Source organism: Bactrocera oleae, chromosome 6 (genome assembly GCF_042242935.1).
Source record: "Bactrocera oleae isolate idBacOlea1 chromosome 6, idBacOlea1, whole genome shotgun sequence".
Taxonomy (NCBI): domain Eukaryota; kingdom Metazoa; phylum Arthropoda; class Insecta; order Diptera; family Tephritidae; genus Bactrocera; species Bactrocera oleae.
Genome location: NC_091540.1, coordinates 13,101,982 through 13,128,693, shown reverse-complemented (window position 1 = coordinate 13,128,693; position 26,712 = coordinate 13,101,982). Strand labels below are relative to the sequence as shown.

General features: G+C 38.4%; 2 protein-coding genes and 1 long non-coding RNA gene across 15 annotated transcripts in view; 1 reads left to right on the top strand and 2 right to left on the bottom strand.

The window, feature by feature from the left end:
- Positions 1–894: 894 nt before the first annotated feature.
- On the bottom strand, positions 895–10,311 carry LOC138857770 (uncharacterized). The gene is made up of 2 exons (XR_011396947.1): positions 9,792–10,311; positions 895–2,361 (listed from the first exon to the last, which is right to left on the bottom strand). It is a non-coding gene; the product is annotated as an uncharacterized lncRNA (long non-coding RNA).
- LOC106623254 (mucolipin-3) lies at positions 7,506–17,272 on the top strand. 2 transcript variants are annotated; one of them, XM_036360824.2, is made up of 4 exons: positions 7,506–8,251; positions 13,631–14,481; positions 14,541–15,130; positions 17,069–17,272. In XM_036360824.2, the coding sequence occupies exons 1-4, from the start codon at positions 7,796–7,798 to the stop codon at positions 17,116–17,118; spliced, it is 1,947 nt and encodes a 648-aa protein (XP_036216717.1). In that variant the 5' UTR covers positions 7,506–7,795; the 3' UTR covers positions 17,119–17,272. The 2 variants fall into 2 exon arrangements, with proteins under 2 accessions (XP_036216717.1, XP_069967616.1); XM_070111515.1 differs by having other exon boundaries at positions 7,507–8,251; positions 14,541–17,272.
- A 1,648-nt stretch (positions 17,273–18,920) lies between these two features.
- LOC106623253 (receptor-type guanylate cyclase Gyc76C) overlaps positions 18,921–26,712 on the bottom strand; it is a 108,784-nt gene continuing 100,992 nt past the window's right edge. For all 12 annotated transcript variants that reach the window (XM_036360814.2, XM_036360806.2, XM_036360807.2 and 9 more), the window contains 4 exons: positions 26,505–26,670; positions 25,849–26,158; positions 25,549–25,777; positions 18,921–25,480 (listed from right to left, as the gene is read on the bottom strand). In XM_036360814.2, the coding sequence (XP_036216707.1) occupies positions 23,279–25,480; positions 25,549–25,777; positions 25,849–26,158; positions 26,505–26,670 (2,907 nt within the window). In that variant the 3' untranslated portion in view covers positions 18,921–23,278. The remainder of the gene's footprint in view (positions 25,481–25,548; positions 25,778–25,848; positions 26,159–26,504; positions 26,671–26,712) is intronic.

The window sequence follows — 26,712 nt, the reverse complement described above, 5'->3', positions numbered from 1 at the left end:
GCGGTGTCGGCGAAGGTAGAAAGGTCGTCAACGTCATCGCCAACCAACTGTTCTTTTATCGTTTTATATGTGGTCTCCTCTAATGCAAGCTGTCTTCCTCGTCTGCTCAATACTCAATAAATTCATCTTTTCTATTTCTGCCTTTTGTGTTGTTGTTTTACGTTTGGTGTTTTTTCGGTGTGCGGTGCGTGATTTTCATGCGGTTAGCGGTGTTGAGGTGGAATCCGGCATTAGTTGGTGATTTTATATGAATTCTCATTCGTTGGGAAACGTGTTTATTGAAAAAATGCAATAAATGAAATTACACGCCTGTTACAACAACACAGTCGCCAGTGTTGCTGCTGCAATCGGCAGGCTTTGGTGTCGCTCATTGTTCGAGGCTGGTGGTTAAGCACCTATTCATTGTGCGCAAACATGAAAACTGCAAGAGAGCAGCGCACGTCTGTTTGTATGTGTGTGTGTAAGGCGATCTAAATAATTGTGTATGCATTCATGGAATGTGACGAATCATTGAGGGTTTCGAACGAGACGTTGAACCGAGCGCGCTTTCAATTATCAACTCATTGTTTTGCCTTCGTTTTGAGTGCTGAGCATTTGTTGAAAACTATTTTTCAATTGCACGAAAAAGCAAAGCGGTATGCTTATATGCAGATCCGCAGCCGCAGGATGTCTGTGAATACAAATGGTTTGTGTATTAAAGCATGGCTAGTTAAGATTATTTAAAGAGGTGTGAAAAATTATTTCTTGTTCATAATTTTTTTTTTCTTTTTTTTTGTTACAAATGTGCAAGCTACACAACTTTTGGTAACTTTTCATGCCAAGAAGTTTGTAAAACCCAGAAGGAAACGTCAGAAATCCTATAAAGTATTTATTTAAATCATCAGTGTCACTTAGTTTTTGAGATATCGCTCTGAAATTTCACACACCTCCTTTTCTTTCCAAGAAGCCGCTCATTTGTTGGCACCGTCGATATCGCTTCACTATGGCATATAGCTGTCATACAACGTGCAAAATTATGTCATTGTATGTAAAACTTTTTTATTTGATGAGATATCTGCACTAAATTTGGCATGGATTTATGTTCTGAACAAATTGTGCAGATCGAAACACCATAGTATATAGCTTCCAGACAAACTTTCCGATTGAAATCATGTGCTTGTACGGAACCTGTTATATCTGTGAAGCTTCGGCAACTCAAGTAAATTTTTTTTAAGTGAGGAAAAAGTATTCATTTTGTGAAGAGAAGTGTTTGGTTAACAGCGCGCCAGTGTGTTTATATTATTTGAATCAATTTTATATATATGCTATATGCTACAAGATAACCCAACGGATCTCATGTAATATAATACTCGTGTTTCACTAAGCAAATTTCTAACTTTTTATTAGGTTTTATATTGTGATATACATATTTTTTTTTTATTTCTATAGTTTTCAATCCTGTGCTTAACACTAAAAACTTCCAAATGATTACTGCTTAATTTTTCTATTAGTTAAAAAATGAATATATGCTTTATTTTAATTTTGAAAAAAAAAAAAACTTAATACCAATTAAATAACCACAAAAAGATACCGCCTCAATCTAATCCATGATCATTAACAGTTAAAAGCCAGCTTCATTGAAAAGTTCTAAAGAAAACATGATTACCAAGTGAGCACAACACAAAGGGCGCTTTCACAAACAAAACAAAAACAACATAAATAAAACAGAAAAATACCGTGGCTTGAAACTAGTAAAAGCAAACTTGAGGGAAGAGACAAAGAATAGCAAGTGCTATTGAAGCTTTGAAATTCTTATAGTTAAATGCTAAGAGCTTTGTTAAGCGATACAGGGACTAGAAAATTTGAATATCAAGACTTTTTAATGTTTTCGTTATAAAAAAAAACGAAAGCAAAATATAAAAGAGATACAAAAGACACCATAACGGAGAAAAATATATGTTGCATTTAATTAAAAACTATAAATTATAATAAAATTTTGTCAAATTAACACATTCGGTGGCAGCCGAATTGCCATTCATCACTCTAGCAATTTATTTTCTAAATAAGTTGATTGGTTGTAAACCGAAATTTGTCCTAAATTGCTGCCATTAACTAAATTACATACATACATTTACAACAGAATATACTGTGTACTAACCACTTTTGATGATATCCTCCTGTGTTGTATGTGTGTCTAACGCGAAAATAGGAAAGTGTTGCAAAAATCTGCTAATTTGTTTGCTTACTGCTCAATATTAATAAAACGATTAATGATTGTTTGTTTACAGGTTAAAGTTTGACAAGAACTTACTGTTGCTCCAGATAAATAACATATGTTTTGGATTAGCCTCAGGGTAAAAACCAGGTTTGGCACTGCTCATACTAAAACAGTAAAGTGGAAAGAATTTATATATTATTTATCATTAATTTTTTAAAGACTTGTAAAATTAAGCTTTCGCTTGGTATAAAGTGTATGTATCCGGCCAAGATTTGTAGAACTCAGCTCCTTTTTTAGGTGGCTGGTTGAGCAGGAATGCCAGGTCAATGCTAATGGCTGCATAGCTTTGTTAAATTTGTTCACAACAATGACAACAAATTTTAATGTTACACCGGGCCACTGCCCAGTAAACGCAACTCAGCCCGCAGGCCGAGGTTGCGAAAGGGCAGCTCCCTCGACCACCCAAGCGGCGAAGCGAAAAAGTGGACAGCTGACGCCACAGGAGCCGCCCAACACCAAGCGGCAGAGGGGCAACGTTGCTCAGGCGACTGGTGGCAACCGCTCCGCCCCAAATCCTCCCCGGGTAGCGGAGGGACAGCGCAGGTATGCGGATGCCCTCAAAGGCATTCGTATGGCGGTGCTGCCGCTGAACTACCCGGCGGAGACGATAGGGTCGGAGGAGCTCACCGTGCTCCAAGATCTGTTCATGGAGGAGGTATTCAGGGGGTCTGGATGCAAAGCCTCCTTCCATGGGGTTTATTTCAAGGGAGGCATATTGCAGGTTGACTGCAAGGATGAAAGGTCGGCTTGTTGGCTGCGGGAGATCGCTCCCACGCTGGCAGGCTGGAATGGACCCATCCTCTGCGCGAAAAAGGGGGACGAAATTCCGCCCATGCATAGCATGACGGTATTCCTCCCCAGATGCGCAGGCAAGCCTTACGAATTTGCTCTCGGGCTCATCCGCAACCAGAACGATGGCCTCAATACATCGGCCTGGCGGGTGACCAGCAGCACTGCGGAGGATTCAGGGTGGAGGCTCAACCTCTCCATAGATGACGAATCGTACAAATTCGTCAGGAAGGTGAGCTTCCGCCTGAACTATAGGTTCAGCTCGGTGGTCCTGAGGCCATTCAGGCCTAAAACGACCACCGAGGGCGATGTAGGAGAAAAAATGCAGGTGGATGAGGTTGCGACTCATCCCTGCGCAAGTACGTCAAAGCAGGCGGCAACTGCCGAGACATCGGTGAAGGTCCCTTCCGAGAAGACGGGCGAGCAAGGAAGGGCGCTACCCTCCACTCAGGAGCTTCTGGAGGGGCTCACGAACCTGGCGGGAGACATCGCGGAGGACGGTGAGAATGAGGACCAGTTCCTCATGGAGCCGATCCTGTAGTGGGTCCGCGAATAGAAGTTGCCCAGGTAAACCTGCACCACGCGGCGTCAGCCTCGGCGGTTATCGCGAGCCGGTTTACGATCGATGGTCTGGGCATACTACTGATCCAGGAGCCATGGGTCAGAAAAGGAGAGGTCAGGGGCCTCAAAATGGAGTCAAACAAGGTAATTTGGGACCTCTCAAGTGAGAGACCCAGAACCTGCATAGTACTTAGGAACGGTATTGATTTTTTCTGTATTTCAGAGTTCCTAACACAGGACTTGGTCGCTGTACAAGCCACGAACGACGAAGGAGCGGACTTCGTCGTGGCAGCGGCCTATTTTCCGGGGGAGACTCCGATAGCACCCCCAGAGGCAATCGGCAACCTGGTAGAGCACTGCAGGCGGAATAAACTGCCCCTCATCATGGACTGCGATGCGAATGCCCACCACATCGAATGGGGCAGCACGGACTGCAACACACGGGGTGAGTCTATTATCGAGTTTATAGTTAGTAATAATTTAAGTATAGCAAACGTGGGGTGCGAACCCACCTTTGTAACTAGTGTCAGAAGGGAGGTGCTTGACATCACTCTCAGTAGCGAGTCTGAGATGGGGCTGATCTCACAATGGAGGGTATCATCGGAACCCTCCATGTCGGGTCACCGCATCATAAGATTCGTGCTGGGGATGGGGGTCGGGCAACCCCCTCCCAAGCGTATCCCTAGGAACACGGACTGGGCCGTTTTCAGGGACTCGCTTAAAACAAATGTTAGCAGTAGCAACGGTGCGCAAGCTATTCAATAAGGCTAAGCGCACCGGAAACTGGGAGGATTACAGATGCAGCCTAACTGCTTACAATAAGGAGACTAGGACCGCGAAACAGAAGAGCTTCAGGAAGTTCTGTGAGAGCGTCTCCTCTACCCCAGAGGCAGCTAGACTGCATAAGGCTCTGGCTAGAGGCAAGACGGACACAGTACTAGCGATCAAACGATCTGATGGGACCTATACGTCCAGCGCAGAAGAAAGAGCTACGGCTCTTCTACTAGCGCATTTCCCGGAGACGATTCAAGAAGACCAGATTCGACCTATGGTCGAACGAAGGCCGTCACGCTTGGACTGGACAGTCGCAAAACAGCTCTTCACTGCAGACTCCATCAAGTGGGCTCTGGCCTCCTTTGAAAAATACAAGTTACCGGGTGCGGATGGTATCCTTCCAGCTTTTCTGCAACAGGGGGAACAGGTGCTACTGCCCCACCTTGTTCGGCTGATGAGGGATAGCCTAGCGCTGGCATATATCCCAGAACCATGGCGCACCGCAAAGGTGATCTTCATACCCAAAGTAGGGAGGAAAGACTACTCATTGGCGAAATCGTTCAGGCCAATCTGTCTTACTTCCTTCCTACTCAAAAGTATGGAAAAGATCATAGACCACGAATTACGATCGAAGGTGCTGAAAGCTTCACCGCTTCATGAGAAGCAACACGCTTACAGAGCAGGTAGATCAACTAACACTGCTCTGTACCAGCTAACCTCAGAGATCCAGAATTCGTTAGATGGGGGCGAGGTGACGCTATGCGGCTTCCTCGACATAGAAGGTGCTTTTGACAACACGTCTCATGAGTGCGTGTCAAGAGCACTGGAGAAAAGGAGTGTGGCAGCACCAGTGCGCAGTACGGCTGCAATCCATCTGCGGAAGCTGCAGTAGGAGAAACTAAAATTCGTCTGGGAACAACAAGAGGTTGCCCACAGGGCGGAGTGCTATCCCCCCTACTTTGGAGCCTAGTTGTAGACGACCTCCTTGAACGGCTGACTAGCAATGGAATCCGCTGTCAGGGATATGCGGATGACATTGTTATCTTAGCTAGGGGAAAATTTGAAGACACACTCTGCGATATCGTTCAGAGGGGATTGGGACTGGCAAAGGGATGGTGTAGGGGGGTTGGCTTAAACATCAACCCCGCTAAAACTACAATCATTCCCTTCACCCTGGACGGCAGAGTGGTTGAGATGTCCAGCACGGTCAAGTATCTGGGACTCACGCTGGATTCCACACTGCGATGGAATCAGCATGTGGACCAGACCCTAACCAAAGCTACAAAAGCACTCATGGTGTGCAACCGACTTGCTGGAAAATCCTGGGGGTGCTCCCCAAGGACTATCAGGTGGATGTACACCATCATTGTGAGACCGATTATCACGTATGGAGCAGTATCGTGGGGTTCGAAAGCATCGCAGACTTCGGTAGGACTTAAACTGTCGAAGCTGCAAAGACTTGCCTGCATCTGCGCGTCGGGAGCAATGCGAACGTGTCCGACCGCAGCACTGGAGGTCATGCTAGAACTTTCACCGCTACACCTGGTAATCAAACAGACTGCTAAACGAACTCTGCTCCAAATGACAGCAGAGGGAGCTGGCAAAGGGAAGGTAATCTCATCCCAGCAGATGAAAGAGCTAAGTGAGGAAATACCACTAGCCCTTCTCCCAAGGGATAGCATTACCAAAGTAGTAAACTTCAGCAGGAAGTTCCAAGTAACCCTGGGCAGCAAATCTGAGTGGAAGGACTCTTCACTAGACCTGCTGCTAAGGGGTTGCACCATCAAGTGGTACACCGACGGGTCGAAAACGGAGGAGGGGATTGGTGCAGGGGTCGCTGGGCCAAGCACCAAACTCTCCATTCCCATGGGAAGTTTCCTTAGCATTTTCCAAGCCGAGGTCTATGCTATAAGTCGGTGTGTAGGAATAAATCTCCAACGCAACTATCGCAATAAAAGTATCCCTATACTCAGCGATAGTCAGTCGGCACTAAGAGCGATCTCTGCCTTTGAGGTCAGATCTCTCCTAGTGATGGAGTGTATAGAACGGCTGAACAGCCTATCTGAGCACAACCGAGTGCACCTTATTTGGGTGCCTGGCCATAGGGGTATAGCTGGGAACGAACTAGCCGATGAGTTAGCTCGCTCTGCAGCCTCTACAAGAATGGTAGGGCCGGAACCATACTTAGCGGTTGGTCCACATACCATCAAAGAGCTCCTCCGCAGGGAGGAAAGAGCAGACAGGGAGATATATTGGCAACAACTCCAGGGCATGCACCATGCCAGACTGCTAATGGGGGGTTACGACCTCAAGCGGTTCAATGCCATAATTAATCTCCCAAGGAACAAATTCCGGCTACTGGTAGCGTTCTACACCGGCCACTGCAGGCTCAAGAAGCATCTCTTTAACATGGGCATAGCCTCTTCTGCAAACTGCCGGTTCTGCGACATAGAGCCGGAAACCCCCGAACATCTGCTGATGAACTGCACAGCAGTCTGCAGACGCAGAACAAAGGCCCTGGGATCCATGTTTCCACACAGGGATTGTATCGCCTCACTAGCACCCAGCAGAATTTTGGAATTTATCAATATGCTGGGCCTAGATGACACGATATGACTTAGGGGAGGGCACAATAGAGCCGTAGGTCGCGGTGCATACCTCAAAAATTAATCAATCAATCAATACACCGATATTAATGCGTTAAAATAAGTATTGCAGATTGTACGAATAAATTTCTTATAAATAACCGGCAATTAATAAAAGGCGGTAGATAGATATGCGAATATGACAAATGGGCTTCCGTGCAGCCGTTTACAGCGACATCTATTGTTTACTAGTAAGATAAAGTACACCATTATATATAAATAAATTAATGGAGTGAACAATTAAACATAATTTATTTACATTCTAAAAATAATACGTATGTATTTTTAGATAGTTAAAGAAGCCATATAAAGCAACTTTTTTAAATAAATGCCGAAATTGAATCCGTGTTACACCCTGCACCGCAGCAATGCTTTTTTCGATTTTTTCGCACAAAATGTCAGTTTTTCGAAGTCTGTAAACAAATATAATTTTTTCGAATATATTCCTCTTCCCCGCATCTCGCTTAATTATTCTATCTTTCATATCAAAACACAAAGGCAGGAAAATAGAAGATACGTAAAAGTGCGATTACTGCTGCTTCTTCAAAAACAAAACGAAGTGCTGTCTCTAAATTTTCATTGATTTCGCAAATTAGTTGATAAAGTTATTCGAACGTGCACGCAAGTGAAAAAAGCGATTACACTGTGAACAAGCGACAAGTACAAACTAACACAAAAAATTTGGTGATTTTTCTTTTGCTACAAGTGAATGCAAAGGAAAAAATCGCCAAACTCCACCTCATAGTAAACACTCTTGCAGTGCATTGAGATGCAGAGTTACGGTGGAGCAACAGCGTCAGCTGCTCCCCAACAACTACCAATACAAGAACAGCCCCAAACAAATCTCTATGACGCAACGCTGCGTAACAGCAACGTACATCAGCAGGTAGACCATGACGCAGGTGGTGCTGGTGGAGTGATTCGGGGTGGAAGCAGCAGGCGCGAAAGCAGCGGTGAAAACTCGCGTTGTGAAAGCGATGATGACAGAAATCAGCCAAGGTCAACCGCGGCAGTTGGTGGCATAAATATCGCGCCTTCCACAACACGAAATGGGGCAGAGCAGAGTGGCAATGAGCAGCCTTCAGGCTCCAATAACATGGAAGGTGCTTCGCCTATGGCCTCTTACAACGAAGAGAGGATGCGACGAAAATTGCAATTCTTCTTCATGAATCCCATCGAGAAGTGGCATGCGCGTCGCAAGTTCCCATACAAATTCGTGGTGCAGGTAAGCCAATTTTGTTTATAAAACTTAATTGTAAACAAGCTGCATATGCTAATTAAATTAAAATTCGTGTCCGCGTTGAGTAATAAGTATGAAAGTGATAATGTTTGAGAAATTTATGTACTGCTTTGACATAGTCTACCAAAACTTGAACTTCTGCAGTATAATCACGGTAATCATTATTTACAAAGAAATTTCAAAACCCACCACCATAAATGATAGCTGATTAATTAAATATGCCCTTGTAGTTGATATATTATATATATGTAGTAAATTAATGCATAATAAAAAGTTGTTTTCATAGAAACCCGGAAAGTTTATACCGCTTAAGTTTGCTTTTAATTTGGTATATGTACATACCCGAAATGATATTTGGATACAGGAAGTGTTTATCGAATATGTGTTGTGTGATAATTCAAGTGCATATGAATAATCAAGTAAATGCTAAAATGTTAAATATTTCATGGCGGGGATTTTAAGATGCAATGTAATCCACAAAAACAGCTCACTACAATGTACATATGTACAAAAAAGGAGCTGCATATAGAATATACATATAAAAATATTTATTCTTTTCTCTTGCATTCTATTGTTTAGCATTTTTTCCCATATCGCATTACACAGTGCTGATGACAATTACAACGAATGTTAAATTTCTTATAGCATGATTATATCTTAACACACTTACACATATATACATATATAAGTAGATATTTTTAACAAAATACTCAACGTAATAATTGCAATATTAAAATGCACATACAAAAATGTTTTGCTCTTTCGGTTTATTGACACGACATATAAATATGTATATACATATATATATATATATATATTTACAGTGCACTCGTTAATTGCCTGCTTCTTACCCCTTTTGTTTAAACTGCCGCAGCTCATGCACAATTTAAATATGTCTGGCTTAAGTGTGACTTCATACACTCCGCCCACCTTTCAAATTGAAACTTTTCCTTAAATACGATTGCATTGTTCAATTGTCATCATGCATTGGTAATTGTAGGCATGCAAATATGTATGTATGTAGCAACAATATACAATAATAAAACTGGCGTTTAAAGCATGACTTTTGTCTCAATATGCATCAACAACAAATTTACGAATGATTACATGCACCTACATACATACATATGTACATACTTGTATGTACAATTCTCCGCAATTTCATATAAACACTTTCATACATTCGCTGAATATAAATGATGATACATGTATTACTTCATGAATGCACAAATTTACACACAAATATGCACAAGTAAATTGTATATATGTATTTACATTTTGAAAAACCAACAGTTCAATGCAACTGAAACCGACATTCGAGCTTTGGATTGCAAATTAGTTTGTTAAGCGCTTTCTTTTTTTGCTGCGTAAAGGTAATTGATAACAAGAACAAGTGTTTTTTAAACGAAGAAAAAATCGTCAGTATGAGCAATATTCATGCATACAACAAAAAATGCCAAAAAGCTGAATATGATATAACACACAAACATACGTTGTTGTAAATTTTTCACAAATATATACTTACATATGTATACACACCTATATGTACATATGTGTAGTTCAAGCTCATGTATTGTAGTTGTTGTAACGGCATAAAACAGTCCACAAATTATTATAAATAATGCTGAGGAGTTGGCAGTTCTTGCCCGAATAAAAATCCAGAATACATGTTGTTATTGTTGTAGCGGCAGAATGCTGCCGAGTTGACAATCCTTGGCCGAATAAAATCCGGATCCATTCCGGTTACGTAGACACGACTGTCGTGGAAACGCATCATGGATTCAGCTTCGCTGCCGGTTTTCGTAGCATCGTTCGATAAATTTATACATATGATTACAAGATTCAATTATATAAAGTTGTGTCGATAGCCCAAAAACAACAATTTGTCAAAAGTAATTGGCCCCATTATGTCAAAATCAGCCGTTCCGCATATGTATATACATATATATTATTTTCAGTACAATTTTTTGAACTCTCAAACATTTTTCGTTTGTTATTTTGCTGTCTATCACTGTGCGGCTATGCTAAATGAATTTGTCAGTTTATGAATGTGCAACCTATTAAAATAAGCTAATAATTCGAATAAATACTAAATAATACTAAAAAATTCATGTCTGTGTAAACTTGAGTTAAATAATTCACACCTGTGAATGACTCAGTGGTATGATACATGCCTACATACATACATATGTACACTCATACATGCAGGCATACTTAAACTTACTTAAAAAGTGAAAATGGCAGTCAAGTATTGAATATGATTTTATAGCATTATATGTATTTTGTAAACTTTTTCCAACAAATTAACCTCCATGTAATCTCAAAACTAACTCAACCTAAACAAGTAGTCAGAGTTTAATGTCATGTGATGCATATGCAGACCATATTTTACCAAGCATTAAGTGTTATCAATTTGTAGAATTCTGCCGCTACAACAACAAGAACATCAAATGTATGTAATCTTTGAATATGTGCAAATATTTATATCACTTCTAATCTAAAATACTACTTTGCTTGCGGCGCAAGTAATGGCGATCGCAAACGTGAACTAAATGTAGAGTTTGTTCTTCATTATCTTTGTGAGTCAAATGCGACTAAACGCTACATGCCACTACGCGGCGTACAGACGCATGTACATACATACATATGTGTGGCTACGTAAGCGCTTGCTGTCATATTTTGTCTCTATATTTAAATTTTATATGCGTTTTTGTACAAATGTTCCTTCTTTTGCTGGTCAGTGCTAATTTTCTACGAAAATACTGGCTGTTATTAAAATATTTTTTTTTTTTTTATAAAAAACTTAAGGTTCGGTTTAAGTAGATATTTTTCCAGTTACATGCGCATTTTCGTTATCTCGCTATGTTATTTATTTATTGTCAACAAACAAGCACTCCATTTAGCTTTGTTCGGCAGCGCTCTTTTACGGTTAGACAATTGTCTTAGAATAGTTTAAGATAAACAATTAGTTAAATAAACTTGTTTCATTGTTATTTTTAGCTAATTAGTAATTACTAACATGCACATGCTTGTATATATGTACGCACATGAATCACGAGTTTCAAATAATATTTATATTGTAATTAAATTGTGTCTAATGATCAGATATTTACTGTTATCTTCAGTATACTTGAAGTAATTTTCCTTAAATTATAATTTTTTCATTAAAAATGTGTTGGCGATAGTTTCAATTGCTTATAATAATTTTCCAATGCTTTAAGTCTTTTAAATTAAAATAGATAAAGAAATTGAACCAGCATTTATGTGTTGTATAAAAATATATACATACAAATGAGACAGTAAAGTAAATATGTGACAACCCTAGTATTTTTGATACTAATGAAAGCGACCTTTCGAAAAAAGTTTATCAGTATGGAAATTAGAGTTCGAAAATTAAATGAATTCGATTTCAACATAATCAGGGGTGTTGTGGAATCCAAGACAGATTTGTGTTGTAATCCACTTGATGCACCAGGCAAGTCGCATGTGAAATTTGGTTTGCATTTACTTGTATGTTTGGATACATGCTTACTTTATAGATTTACTTATATCACATTATCGACTGAATAGAGACGCATTTGGGTGTGAAATTACGTTTATTACGTTTTGTAAATCCTGTTAAAACATCTTTTTTTCCATCAACTCAATAACATTGCGCAAGAAATTTGTCCGGCTTCTCAAAGCCAATAATTTCGTAATTAAAATTTTCTTCTCGGAATTCTATAACACAAACAATAATAATTGTAAGCAAATATTTAAAATTCTAAAACTTACTATTCTCGTTGGCCTAAACGTACGTAACAAATGTAAACAAATAAATGTGTGAACTGTCAATGAAAACTCATCGAAAACATACAATGTTGGTAAGAACGACTTTGGTTCCACAATCTACAAATTGTGTTTTCAAGAGGATTTCAATTCGGTGCGAACATAATATATGACATTTTGTGCTTTATTCTTATGTTTTCCCCTGTAGAAATAACGATATATCTTCTTGTTTTGTTTCTGATAACAAAACCGATAAAATTGTTTTCCGTGACTCCCAAAATCGATACAATTTCTGTTTCGAACGACAAACCAATAATATTAGGATTCATGACACCTACTACATTTTTTTTTTATCAGTTTCAATGCTAATTCCGGCATTGTATAAATCTACAAGTAACCAAACCTAAGACTTTCCCTAATACACACTCAAAAATGGCGCACTTGGTACGGGTTGCCTCAAAAATTCTACTACTAAAGTCACACTTGCTATTATACAATGGATTCCGGCAACTATCAGATTCTAGAACACCTTGCTTTTAATTTTTTCGTTGCTTTTTTCTTCCAATAAAATAATAGCTAAAATAGCGGAATACATTGTAAAATTTAGTATACTTTATTCAGTATTTAAAAATGTAAATTTAATTTTATCAAACGCTTCCAAATTTATTCATTTGCCTATTTTGGCACAATCGTAAACAGCTGATGCGAATGTTGGTTTTGTCTATGTACGAAAAAACGAAAATCCAATCAGATTCTGTGTCACCATTGAAAATCAGAATTGGTTTGCAATTCTGACAACTACGCAAATCGGTCTTGAATTCCACAAGACCTCTTAATAATAAATTATTTTTAACTTTTTTCAAAAAGTATCAGTCCCATATTATATTGACGTATTAGCGCTATTTGTCATCGAACTGACACCTTGCCTAAAGCTTTTATAATGAATAGCCAAATTGATAGAAAATCTTATCGTAATTGATATGCCTAATAGCGAGTGATGTATAAATCATTGTGATTACGTTAAATTTCTCAGTAATTTAAATAATTGTAATTAGTTTTTGTATTATATGTATATATTCAACTTTTCTTGAGTTGAAGTTAAATAATTTTATTTCTCTTTAGAATCAAAACATATTTCATTCATTACGTAACAATGTGTAAGATGGATTCAGCTAAATATAATAGAATCGTTTATTAGAGAAATATTCAATCTGAAAGTCGTAGGCGTCACATACATTTTGTGTTGTGCTTATAGTGTTGCACCAATACACTCATAGTCATATGTATGTATGTTCTTAAATAACTTTTGTGAGAAATGAGACAATTAAACGATTTAATTGAATGAAAAGCATTCACAGATCAATTAAATGAGCTGAAAATCCGTATGCTTTGATACTATGTGTGCTACGATACTATAAACCTATATACTCGTACACTAACATATGTAAAATCGTGAATGCGGTTGTTGGTAGGAATGTGTAGAAAAAAGTACGCTTGAGAATAAATTTGAGTGACGTCAGACCATCTTGACACATCGCTGTCTTTTAAATAATATTTATTGATGCACAAATATTTATATTTATATACTACTTGCAGGTGGTGAAGATCGTCTTGGTGACCATGCAGCTGTGTCTTTTCGCGCATTCCCGCTACAATCACATCAACTACACCTGGGATAATCGCATAGCCTTTTCGCATCTGTTCTTGCGCGGTTGGGACTCCTCGCGCGAAGTGGAATCCTATCCACCATCGGTCGGCCCTTTCGCCTTGTATGAAAAATCCGATTTTTACAACACCATTGATTATGCCGTGCGCGGCTATGCCAATATAAGTCGTTCCATCGGACCCTACGATTACCCGACCGAAAACAATGAGATGGCACCCCTACACCTCTGCCTTTACAACTATCGCGAGGGCACAATATTCGGCTTCAATGAGTCGTACATCTTCAATCCCGACATAACCGAGTTCTGTTTGTATTTACCGCCAAATGTGACAACGCTCGGGGTACAGGCGTACCTCAAGCAGAATGGCGTTGAGGTGAGCTTCTCGTCGCTGGTGAAAGCGTCTTTGGTGTTCGCCATTAAAACGGTGAATTTTAAGGCGTACGGTGGTCCGCTATCTGCGCCCGATTGTTTCAAGTTCGATGTGACGATTTTCTTCGACAACCGCGATCACGACGGCCAAATGCTGCTATCGCTCGATGCGGATGCGCAACGCTTGCGCTGCAGAGGTGACATCGAATTCATTTCGAGCGCGGAGTTCGATGAGGCTTTGCGTAGCATGTTGAATATACTAGTGTTGTTGGTGTGCCTGCTGTCCTTCGCGCTGTGCTCGCGCGCGCTCTATCGTGCCTATTTGCTGCGCTGCCAGACGGTGAACTTCTTTCGCATGCATTTCCACAAAGAGCTGAGCTTCGAGGGGCGCATGGAGTTTGTGAACTTTTGGTGAGTTGCTACGAAAACAGTAAACGTTCTTTTCTTATATTATAATTATTTTTGTCTAGGTATGTGATGATCATCATCAATGACTTGCTGCTCATAATCGGTTCGTCACTGAAAGAGCAAATCGAACGGAAATTCCTTGTCGTTGATCAGTGGGACACCTGCTCACTCTTCCTGGGCGTAGGCAATCTGCTTGTGTGGTTCGGCGTGTTGCGTTATCTGGGCTTCTTCAAGACATACAACGTGGTCATATTGACGTTAAAACGTGCCGCGCCCAAGATACTACGCTTCCTACTCGCAGCGCTGCTCATCTATGCCGGCTTCACATTCTGCGGTTGGCTTATACTCGGTCCATACCACATGAAGTTCCGTTCGCTCGCCACGACCTCGGAGTGTCTGTTCTCGTTAATTAATGGTGACGATATGTTCGCCACCTTCGCAACGCTCTCATCCAAGGCCGATTGGCTGTGGTGGTTCTGTCAAATCTACCTGTACTCCTTCATCTCGTTGTACATCTACGTTGTGTTGTCGCTATTCATCTCGGTCATCATGGATGCCTATGACACGATCAAGTGTTATTATCGTGATGGCTTTCCGATTTCAGATCTAAAGGCATTTGTGGGAACGCGCACAGAGGAGGACTTAACGTCAGGTGTGTTTATGAGTAACATGGATGACTTTGATGGGAACGGTGTACTGGAAGTGCTACGCCAAGTTTGTTGCTGTGGGCGTTGTCGGGTGGGCAGCGGCAGTGCTGGTGGCAGCAATGGCCCCTCAGGGTACACCAGTCTAACGAGTATTATCAAGTGATTGAATGTTAATGATAACGATATTGATGATGTACACTAAATTGATACTGTACTGACGAATGCGACGAACGAACTGTTAACGAACGCTGACGCTTGGAATGTATGCTGTAACGCCAACGCTGCTGAGCTGTGCTGCTATATTCGCAGGCATTTTTGATCGCATGCATTGATCTAATTGTATATTAATATTATTTTTATTGTTATTTTAGTTATTTAGTATATTTTTTTCTTTTTTGTTAATAACGCTTAGTTGAACGTGCAATTCTGTTTATTTGAAAGTTATTTTTTTTTTACAAAATACGATTGATCGTTTTTGCATTTACAGCTGCGATGTCATTTAAGTATGTGTCTCATACTCGTTACATTTGTAACTCATTACTAGAATTCACAAAGTTGCATTTCGAACAGCTGTGGCATGTCATTTAATGCAGAGCGAACTGCTTAGTTCTAGTTTCAAAGTTGTGGATATGTTAGAATATATATTTGTAAATATAGTATCAGGGACTAAAGTAACGCCTATATAGGCACATGTAATGCGTCTTAAAATTAGTAAAAGTATGAATAATAATTCAATAAACAGCTTTTAGTTTTGTTTAAATAATTGCTGTTGTCTTAAAGCTTCTAAAAAGTACACTGTATTGCCATGTAGATTTACAAAATGCTGGCAAAAATACCTTACGCCTGTTTTGTTAGTTTTAGTGCTTGAAAAAACAAATTCTTTTTACTGAGAAAGTTACAAGTAAATTTTTAAAACCAAAGAAAATATTGTTTGTATATTGTTGTATATTGGCAAAAAAACAAAAAAAAAAAAAATAATAGAAATAGATTCGACGCAAAATTTCTAAAAACAAAAAACTTTGTTATTATAGTTGAAAGTAGTGGTTAAGCGCCTAAAAGTATGCATTACACTCTTTTTCGTGTGAGAAAAGTTGAAAAACGCTGACAATAATTAAACACATACTAAGATGCACGCATAAAAATTTGATATTAAAACATAAGATTGCGTGGTTGTTATACATTTTTGATAAAGCAGGAATTTTCATTATTAGCGCAGTTGATATGGACTGCTGCAGCTCGCTTTTAGATGCAAAAATAAATTACTTGCTGCTAAAACTATCACCTTTTTTCTGGTTAGGTAAGAAAATTTATAATTTTCGTTTGTATTGATTATTGTGTTGTTATTTTTCAAAACAGCAAACTCCTCTCCTTAAGGGTTTGTGCATTTCTCATACTAACATTGACCTTAGTTATTCTCTCTTCCGCTCATTCCATTGCTAAAGCATTTGCTCTTTTTACTGTATGTACCGTTAATATTGTTTGCCACCTGAAGCAGCTCCTAAACCAACTACTAACTTAAAAGTAACCTGAACAATATTGCATACATACATACTTACCTGAAATCACTCGTGCAATTTCTAAACAACACAAAAGCTTTGCAAATTCTTATAACATTTTGTTGTTAACTCATTTACAAATTCATACTAAAGTTCGGCAGTTCGTACATTTGTCTACGAAAGAAAGCAAATTTATTACACATTTATTATATGCATACATACATACATACATACATACATACATATTAGTTCACACTTAATATTTTGTTAGTTTTGTTAATCGAGCATAAAGCTTTTGCAACTGAATAAGCTGTGTATTTAATGTAAAAATACCGTTATACAAATAAAATGTAATAAAATGTTGTAGTTAAATGAAATTCAGAATTTTTCTCACCTTTTCTTTATATTTTCCTCTCTTTTTCGTTTTTCTTTCTTACCGCCTTACAGTTGTGTTTATGAGACGCGCGTCTGATGAATGTTTTTTGGTTATGAAGTAAACGAAATTCTGAACACGAGTCGTAAATGTGTATAAAGATCTAGTTTTAAGTAATAATATGTTTTTGGTAGCGAACTGTATACATAAATATATGTACATACCTACATACATACATACATACATAATAAAGATACCTTGTACATTAAATTACAAAATTCGAAGTGTTGATTAATTTTTTATGTCAACTACAGTTAAAGCTAAAGTTAATTGGGTGCTCATTACTTCCCAAGTTGATTTTTGTTTTTGTTTTAGTTTTTTTTTTCCAAATTCTCAGCACATTTGATTTCTTATTTTAATTGCGTATAACTTTTAAGGGAGTGATATCGGCGGTTCCGACAAATGAGCAGCGTCTTAAGGAGAAAAGAACGTGTGGAAAGTTTCAGATCGATATCTCAAGCGCTGAAAGACTAGTTCGACAATCCAGATCAATAGCGCCCTTGCATCAGACGCTGTAATTTGTTGTTTTGAAGAAATTATTTGAACGATTTTGTGAATTTAAGTACATTATAAATAAGACAATAATAATAATAATAACTCCTCCTCATGTGGCTCTTGCATCGGATTTGTTGTTTACCATTTTTTCTTTATTTTGAATTTTGCATCCTTCCATACCTCAAATATATACATACATAAGTGCTAAACACTTTCACAGAAATAAAAATGCAATTTTATTTAATTTATGCCAACCGTCTTCGCCGAAGATGCATTAATGATGATTCTTTTTGAAATAGCCCTCCAAAAAATATCGAAATTCAATGAGTTTATCTCTTGCTTAAACCTTTGGCATACGCAGAGTTTTTTTCCAACAATAATTCATATTCAAATCATTATATTCACTTCAAATAATCGCGCTCGTTTCTATCTCGCTCTCAATCACTACAACGACAAAGATCGACTGTTTCTAAATGGAATAAAAGAATACCAATTTATTTTCGATAAATGTCGATAACGCCAACAGAAAAGTTATATAGTCGTTCTTACTTCATTTTAAAACAAAAATGACAACGGAAATAGGGCCGTTTGTTTTTTTGCCAAAAACTGAAACTTCAGGTGGTGTTTGCAAAAAATATCGATTTGGAAAATAACCGGCACCCTGGTAAGCAGTAGGGGGGAGCGAAAAAAAAATTTACACATTTCTTCACATTTATATAAAAATTACCGGATTTGACTCAAAATTTATTTTAAGGCTTAAAGAAAGCATGTTGTCGTTTAAGACTTTTTTTTTAAACTCCAATAACTACCACAAACAACTTTTTTAAGTAGATAACTTTTAAATGGCTAGCAAGTGGACTCTACACGGCTTCTAGAACACTTATCCAAAATTTTTTTTACGAAATAAAAATTTTAACTCGAAACTTTACTTTAAAAGTAAGATGTTAAAAATTTTTTTTCCAAAAATTTTCGTTTTTTATAAACTACAAATTTGACCTTTAGGCTAAGTAAAAAAAAAATTTGTTTCGCTCCACCCTAGTATGCCACCTTAAATCAATATGTGTTTGCAGTATTGATGTTTTATACAATTTTTTTTACATAACTACAAGATCTATCGCTCCAATCTGCTTGGAAAACCAACATTGATTGCAGCAGCCAATCTCCGTAAATATTGCAGTTAAATGGTTGCACAGATGCGTCCGTCTAGAGATTCGAATTTAACGCAGAAGTCTAGATTTACCGCAAATGCAATTGCAAATTTTTGAAGCTGATGTGGAGCTTGGAAACCTGCACGCTTTCAGAAGTAAGGTTTGAAATTCAACTATGTGCAGTGCAACCAAAGCCAGCTGGTAGACAAAATAAACCCAACAATTCTCAATGCAAGAGCTCAGCAAGAATACTTCACTTTTATTCAACTCATTTTTTATTTATTTATTTATTTTTTTTTACAGTTGTTTAAATTAATTATTTTTAATATGGCAATTAATGTTTTATTTTTATATTTTGCTGCTTCAACATGAATTTATATATAGTTTTAATTATTTACTAGTAACTCACTTTGTTTTCTGCTGTGCGCTTCACATACACATACATATGCAATATACAATATATAATAGAGTTTACCTTGCGCTATTGTTAATGTACATTATTAAATATTTTTAGGTAGTTACGTTTGTAAACATGTTTTTGTTTTTATTTTTATTTTTTGTTTGTTTTTGTATAGATATTTATTACATTTCTTGATTCTGATTATGTGTTTTAGGAAGCTGAAGGTTGGCAATTTATTAAATTAATTACAATTGTGTACATAAACAGCTAATAACTACAACAACAGACAATACATGTAGAATAGTTTTCCTTTGCATTTCTTGCTATATTTTGCGCATTTACTTTTATTTATTTATTTTTACTTTTATGTGTATTTTTGTTTTTTGCTTATTTTTGTTTTTGTTTCGTGATTTCGCTTGTTTAGATGCAACAATTTTCTTTGCAGCATTTACTAAAACTAGAAAACAATAATATACATTTTCATACATACATACAAAATATACTAATTATTTATATTTGTCACTATATATTCTATATTTTGTTTAGCATACTTTTTATAAATACAAAAAAAAAAATATACAACATTTACATTGTGCGCAAAGTGACTAATGCATGGACACATAAAGAGCAACAGGCTAAGAAATTAACTTGGCAACTACGCGGTTACGTAGTAACGCAAGCCTAAGTTGTGCAGCGCTATTTAAGTTAATAATGTTGTCACATGCCAACAATTTTATTGCGCATGCGCAACTCAGTTGTAGCGTTTGAAAGCATTTTGCGCATATACAACATTTTGCCATTTCATGCAATTGTTTTTGTTTTTTTTCAGTTTTTTTAATGCATTTTTGGTTAAAGTTTATAAATATTTAGTTTATTTTCGCTTTTATGTACATACATACATATGTATGTGATTCGCTAATAACATTCATTTTAAATTTGTCCTCTCACTTTGATAACGGCACTTGCACGGCTGCATAGGTCTACATGCAAAGCGCAACCGCGTGAATTGCCGCGCGCAGCGTTTCATGGCAGGGTCTCACGCTACGCTGCGCCGTGCATTTCTACTAACAGTTGCAGCACTTGTTTGCTTAGTTAGAGCGCTAGTTGTAATTGTTACAAAAACTTAACTAGCTTTTACTTTTACTTGATGTAGTTATATGTGTTGTTTTAAATTGTAATAGTTACTATTTTCTATTTACACATACTCGCACATATATATTAATAATTAAATACAACACTTTTTTTCAATAATTATTATTAATTTTTTTTATATAATTTTTTTTATGCATTTATGTTGTTTTCGTATTTTAAATAAATTTGTGCAGCTATTAAATTAGCAGTTGCATTTATATATACATATATATATATGTACATATGTAATTTATTTTTAACTATATATTTAATAGATATGATAGTACACTCACGCGCACACAGTCACACACACACACACTCGCACGCGCAAAACTCAGCCTGAACATCTCCTCACTTGTGGTTTTTTACATTTTATATATTATATAACTATAAACATTAAAGCTAAACACGCGCACACACACATACACAAACTTAATTTAATAAACATTTTTATTTATAAATAAAACTTATGTTTCGCATTTTCAGCATTATTTTTAATATTAGTAATTTAACAGCACTGCTCTTAAAATGTAGTTTCCTTTTTTTTTTTGTTTTTTGATTAAAGTGTATTTTGTTTGGTGTAGAAGTCTTATAAATTTTGCAGCTTACAACGAATATACAAAACATTGCGCGCTGCCACAAAGTGCAAGTGCCACGTTGACAATTTTAGTTATACACCCATTTGCGTTAAACAAGTTGCATTGCTCTCACAAAATATATATATGTGCACAAATACATGTAAAGCAGAGTTTGTATAAATAATTTTTTTTTTGTTTTAGTTATTACGCATGCATATGCAATTAATTTATGCTTAGTTGCATTTGCAACATTGCAATTTTTGCTGTTTGTTTTGCAAAATTAATATTTTTTTATCTAAGTTTCACTTTAATTTTCAAATAATTTTTACCAAAACTAGTCTGGTGTCGGCTGACTAGATATGTACATTGAAATTATTTCTAATAAAATTAACGCTTTGCCAACCGTTTTTCTTAAACGCAGCGTTTTGTTACTTTATGTAAACGTAAACTCAGTTGTAAGCACTCCATAGTAAGCTTAAGCACAAATCATTGTATGCAAACAATTACAACAATTAATACAACAAAAATACATTTAGGGGTGTTGTAGAATTTGATAGTTGTCGGAAATAGCATTGAAACCGATAAAAAAAAAAAACAATATGTAGTAGGTGGCATGAATTCAGTTATTATTGATTTGAAACAGAAATTGTATCAGTTTTGGCTGTCACGGAAAACAATTTTATCGGTTTTGTTATCAGAAGCAAAACAAGAAGATATTCGCTGATATATTTGAAATGTAAGTTAAGAATATAATTTATATAATTGTTACGATTTAATTTATCGTTATTTCTATAGTGAAAAACATAATAATAAAATACAAAATGTCATAGTTATTGAGTTGACAGAAACAATCCAGTAATTTTAAGAGTCTTTCACAAGACGTAATAAACGCAATTTAACACAAAAAACCCGTCTTTATTCATTCGATAATGTGATATAAAACTGTAAAGTAACCATGTCTACAAACATACAAGTAAATGCAAGCCAAATTTCACATGCGACACGCCTGGTGCATCAAATGGATTAATGTGATCTTTTAATATCTTCGCTTAAATTTTTTCTTTGTTTTTTTCTTACACTAAAATAAAAGCTAAAATAGCGAAATTCATTGTAAACTTTAGTAGCGTGTATTTAATCTTTCAAATTTATCAAACGCTTTCAAATTTATTCATTTGCAAGTTTTGTCACAATAGTAAACAGCTGATTCATATGTTGGTTTTGCTTATGTACGAAAAAACGAAAATCCAATCAGATTCTGTGACACCATTGAAAATCCCCATTGAAATTGTTTTGCAATTCTGACAACTACGCAAATCTGTCTTGGATTCCACAACACCCCTGATTTTTATATACATTTTCACTAAACCATTTATAAACATGTGCGCTTTTGTGAAATACAGTTGGAAAAGCTGTAATTTTGTATATTTAATATTTATTTTTGCAATTAATTTTAGTTTCTGCTTTTCTTTTAAATTGTGTTCTTTGTAGGGTTCCAATTGTTAAGCGGTTTTGCGTTAGACACAGTGCTATAAATATATATTGTGCATATATATATGTATAAACACACATATGCATGTAGGTAGTGTGCTACGTGTACTGTTTGAGATCAAATACTACATTTAAGCATTTTTAAATTCTCCAAATTGTTTACAGTGAATTTAAATAGTAATTACATTATGTATATACAAGTAGCAATGCAAATCGAAAATATTTTCAAAATCTGTTAATGACGGTGCGCCCACAGTTATAAATAGAAATATGTATGCATATTGTTTAGCTAAAAACAAACGCAACAGATTGCTTCCATTTATTTCGTTTGCGCTTTATTTACACTTTTGTTTTTGTTGCAATTTTGAGTATGTGCAATTGCTGTGCAACAATATCGAATGTAAAAATAACGGTGTTGTAATATTGTGTATCAAAACATTTTTAATAAGCAAAATTGGAGAGTTTTTTGTTGTTGAATTACAGCGTGACTTTGAATAAATCTGCAAGACAAGTAACATACAATTTGCCAATAAAAAAAAAAAATATTTTTGTTAGAAAAACGTTATTTTCCTGAGAGTAACTCTATTAATTTTTCTTTTGCAACTGCATTGTGTCACACACCTTCAGTTGTCAGTTGCCACGAGAGCCGCACGCTCGCGTCTTATTTCGCTTCGTAGTTCATAAGCGCGTACAAATTTATACGCCACTTAAACCGTTAGAATTTTTACAAACGATTTTTCCAACATGCTGCTTTCAATTGCGTCATTGCGTAAATTTATGCAGGAAATAAATAAATTAATAAGTAATTTTTTTAATTTTGGAAAACAGCGTAGCGTGACGGCTGTGGCATGTCGCAAAGTTCATGCATTTTTTTTTTTGCAAAACTTTTGCATATATAATATATATTTATGCACGCTGACAGTTACAATATTACACAATACTCAAACCGTTAGTTCTTTGTACACTTTCCGTTTGCTGCGTGCACTACACGATACTCTCACGATCGCGCGTTAACGCCGCCGTCGTCGGCATGTCATTAAACACGTGCGGCGCATGCACGCCACTTGGCTTTACGCGCCGCAGCGACGCCTCGTTCGAACGCTTGCCGTTGCCTTGAATGATGCGCCATAGCCATGTCGTGAATGTGCTGCCGTTGCGCGTCGTCGGTGTGCTACCTGCTGCCGCTGAGCCTGAGGCATGACTGCCGTCGATATCCGGTGCGTAGCTAACGCTGTTATGACCAGTATGTCCCATGCCACCAGCGCTCCGTCCACTATTGGCGTTCGCCGGTGTAGTGAGGGCTTCGATAGTGGTGTGCTCTAGTGCTTCTAGTGAACGCCAACGCTTTGTAAGCGCCAATATTTCGTCGGGTGGACTAGTGAGGGACGTCTGTCGTTGCAGTAGTGGCGACTGGACGTCCTCTTCGATGGTCATGCCGCCGTTGCAGTTGTTATTGAGATGCTTATACGGTAGTAAGACACTACCGCTAGTCCCGCCGCTTACGGTACTACCGCCACCGGCAGTAGTGGAAACGTGGCTGCTACTACGCCGGCGGTTTAGTAGCGTGGATGCGACGGGCACTATGCTTGGCTGTAGACCACTACTATGACCGTAGCGAAAGCCACCATTGTCTCGCATTAGTAGACCAACATCGTCGTCGTAGTCATCGCCATGCAAATTATTCGGTTCTGTATCCACGTTGACATCATCGAACGCCGTGCGGCTCATATTATCCACTTCACCGTCTGCGAGGCCATTTACATTAGCGTTTTCGAATTTGGTGGTCTTGGTCTCCCTTATGCCGAGCGCTGCTACAGCATCCAAGGAGCGCGAGTTGTTTTTCGACAATTTGGACGGCGGTAGTTTGACGGGCTCGTTACGTTTACGCAGCTGCATAGGCATGGGATCAAGGGAGCGCGTCTCGCGCAGTAAAATAGTTTGAGCGACGGTGGGGTGTCTGCTAATATCACCAAACTCCTGTATAGAGACGGAGGAGGGCAGCTTTTCGCTAATAATGCGACGATGTGGACGCACCAAGGCAAGTGGCTTGTGGCTGGGCGAGCTTGCAACGGAATGTGGCGCGCGGAGTGCACCTACCAGCAGCGCACTACCCACGATGCTTGTTATACCAATGCCGCCAACGTCACCAACTACGCTACTATTGACTGCGCTATTACCATCACCATAACCATTCACGCACTCATTATCACAGTTCGTTTCGTCTTCGGAATGCTCCAGCGTGTTGTGCGATGCATGCGCCGACTCAAGCAGCGTGCAAGTCTCACCGACACTCCCACTTCTATTACCACCAGTCCCCGCGCCACCATAGCCGCCATAGTAACTCATGCGCTCTGGTATGCTGTTGCCGCCAATGCCATTCAGTGACGGCCGATCGTAACGACGTGACGACAAGTGCGGCGAATCGCGCGCCACGTGATATGTGGAACCTTGTAGGCTATAATTAGACTCGATATCGGTGCGTGGCACCATTGAAGTGCGCCGAGAGCCACCACCGTAGAAGTGCATTCCCACGATGCTCGGTTGGCGCGAATCACTATTCAACTTCGGACTTTTGCGCGGTCGACAGAACAGCGGCGGTGGCATATCAGTCATATCTACCTCTTTCCTTTGTATAGCCTTTTCTGTGGCGTCTGTTAACCAGTACGTGACTACATCACCCTTACCCTTCATCGACACAAGTCCACGCTTCTCAGTCACATAGCCACCAAGCTTGTCAAGCGCCTCCTTACATTTACCTGATATGTGTATTTTTAATGCCTCGCCATTGGACTCCATACGCGACGCGGTGTTAACTGTATCACCGAACAGACAATAGCGTGGCATTGTTAGACCCACCACACCGGCAACCACGGGACCAGTGTGAATGCCGATGCGCAATTTGAGCGTTTCGTTAGGTCGATGTGCTATGCGATGCTGTTTGACCGCATGCAGCAGATCTAGCGCCATCGAAGCAATTTCGCCGGCGTGTCGATCGCCATTCTTGATTGGCAGTCCAGAGACGACCATGTAAGCGTCGCCTATGGTTTCCACTTTGTACACATCGTAGCCACGAATAATGCGATCGAATACCGTGTAGAGATCGTTTAAGAAATTCACCACTTGCAGTGGTGTACTCTCCGCTGACATTGCAGTAAAGCCTACAATGTCACTAAAGTAGATAGTGACCTAAAAGAGAAAGAGAGAAATATTAAATATGAGTTCAATATACTGATCAGGGCGCTATATTCTCTTACCAGATCGTATGATACCGGTTCGACGCCTTGACCCATTGTTAGCTTCTCCGCCACAGTGCGCGGTAGCATGCGGTGCAGCAAGTCCTCGGTTTTACGCTTCTCCTCACACAACATACGAGTACGGTCGGTAACGATTTCCTCCAAGTTGTTGGCATATTTCTCCATCATTTCCATCATCTGATCCATTATATTCTTCGTCTTTCCACCACGCATTTTCTTCAAGCGATTGCTAAACGAGCCGTAGTAAAAAGTGTTAGCTAATATTAGAAATTCCCTGTGATCTTTTTGCTGTATATTTACCGTATAGTTGGAAAATCAGGTCTAATCTCAGGATCCTCGCTCCAGCAATCTTTAATACAATCAAGCACATAGTCGGGACACAACTCGTGTTCTCTTATGCATTCCAGTTCAGGACGAAACGGTATGCTACCGGCCAATGGTAGCTCCTTCACTCGATCAACGATTTCCTTTGGCTCGTAGGCTACCTGACCGAATGGACCTTTCCGACTCACTATTTCGTACATAATTATGGCAAATGCATAAACATCTCCTTTTTGAGTGCCATACAAGTGTGGATTGCGTAACAGCTCAGGCGCTTTCCAAAATTGATCTAAAAATAGAAAGAGTAGTATGTTAGAAGGATGAATGAGCATTCGAGGAAGTTTGCGTTAACATCGGTGAAGTACAGTATTCTATCTTCTTTATCGACCGTCCGAGCTCTCATCTAAAGATAAAATAAGGAGATCCTAAAACTAGTTCTAGACAGTAATATTTTCTTGTGATTAATGCCGAGAAACGGTCTTTAGTAAAAACTAGATATTGACACCCATTCTAGAAGCTCACGGGGCGCTAAACAATTTGGCATCTGTCTTCGTGTATCTTAGACAACATAAGCCGTTCAGAAGCAAGATGCAATATCGGTAATGAATTGAAGCTTTTCACCATGTATCACTTACTTCTATAGTGCTGGTGCTCGCCAATGGACTCACTTTCCGCACAATTTCTCAGCTCGTGCAAACCAAAGTCGGCCACTTGCAGCATCCAACGCGAGGTAACCACACAGTTGGACGATTTCAGATTTCCGTGATACATCAGCTGCGAATTGTGTATGTAAATCATGCCCTGAAATATAAACTTTTCATTCGTAACGTTGAGCGTTGTTAA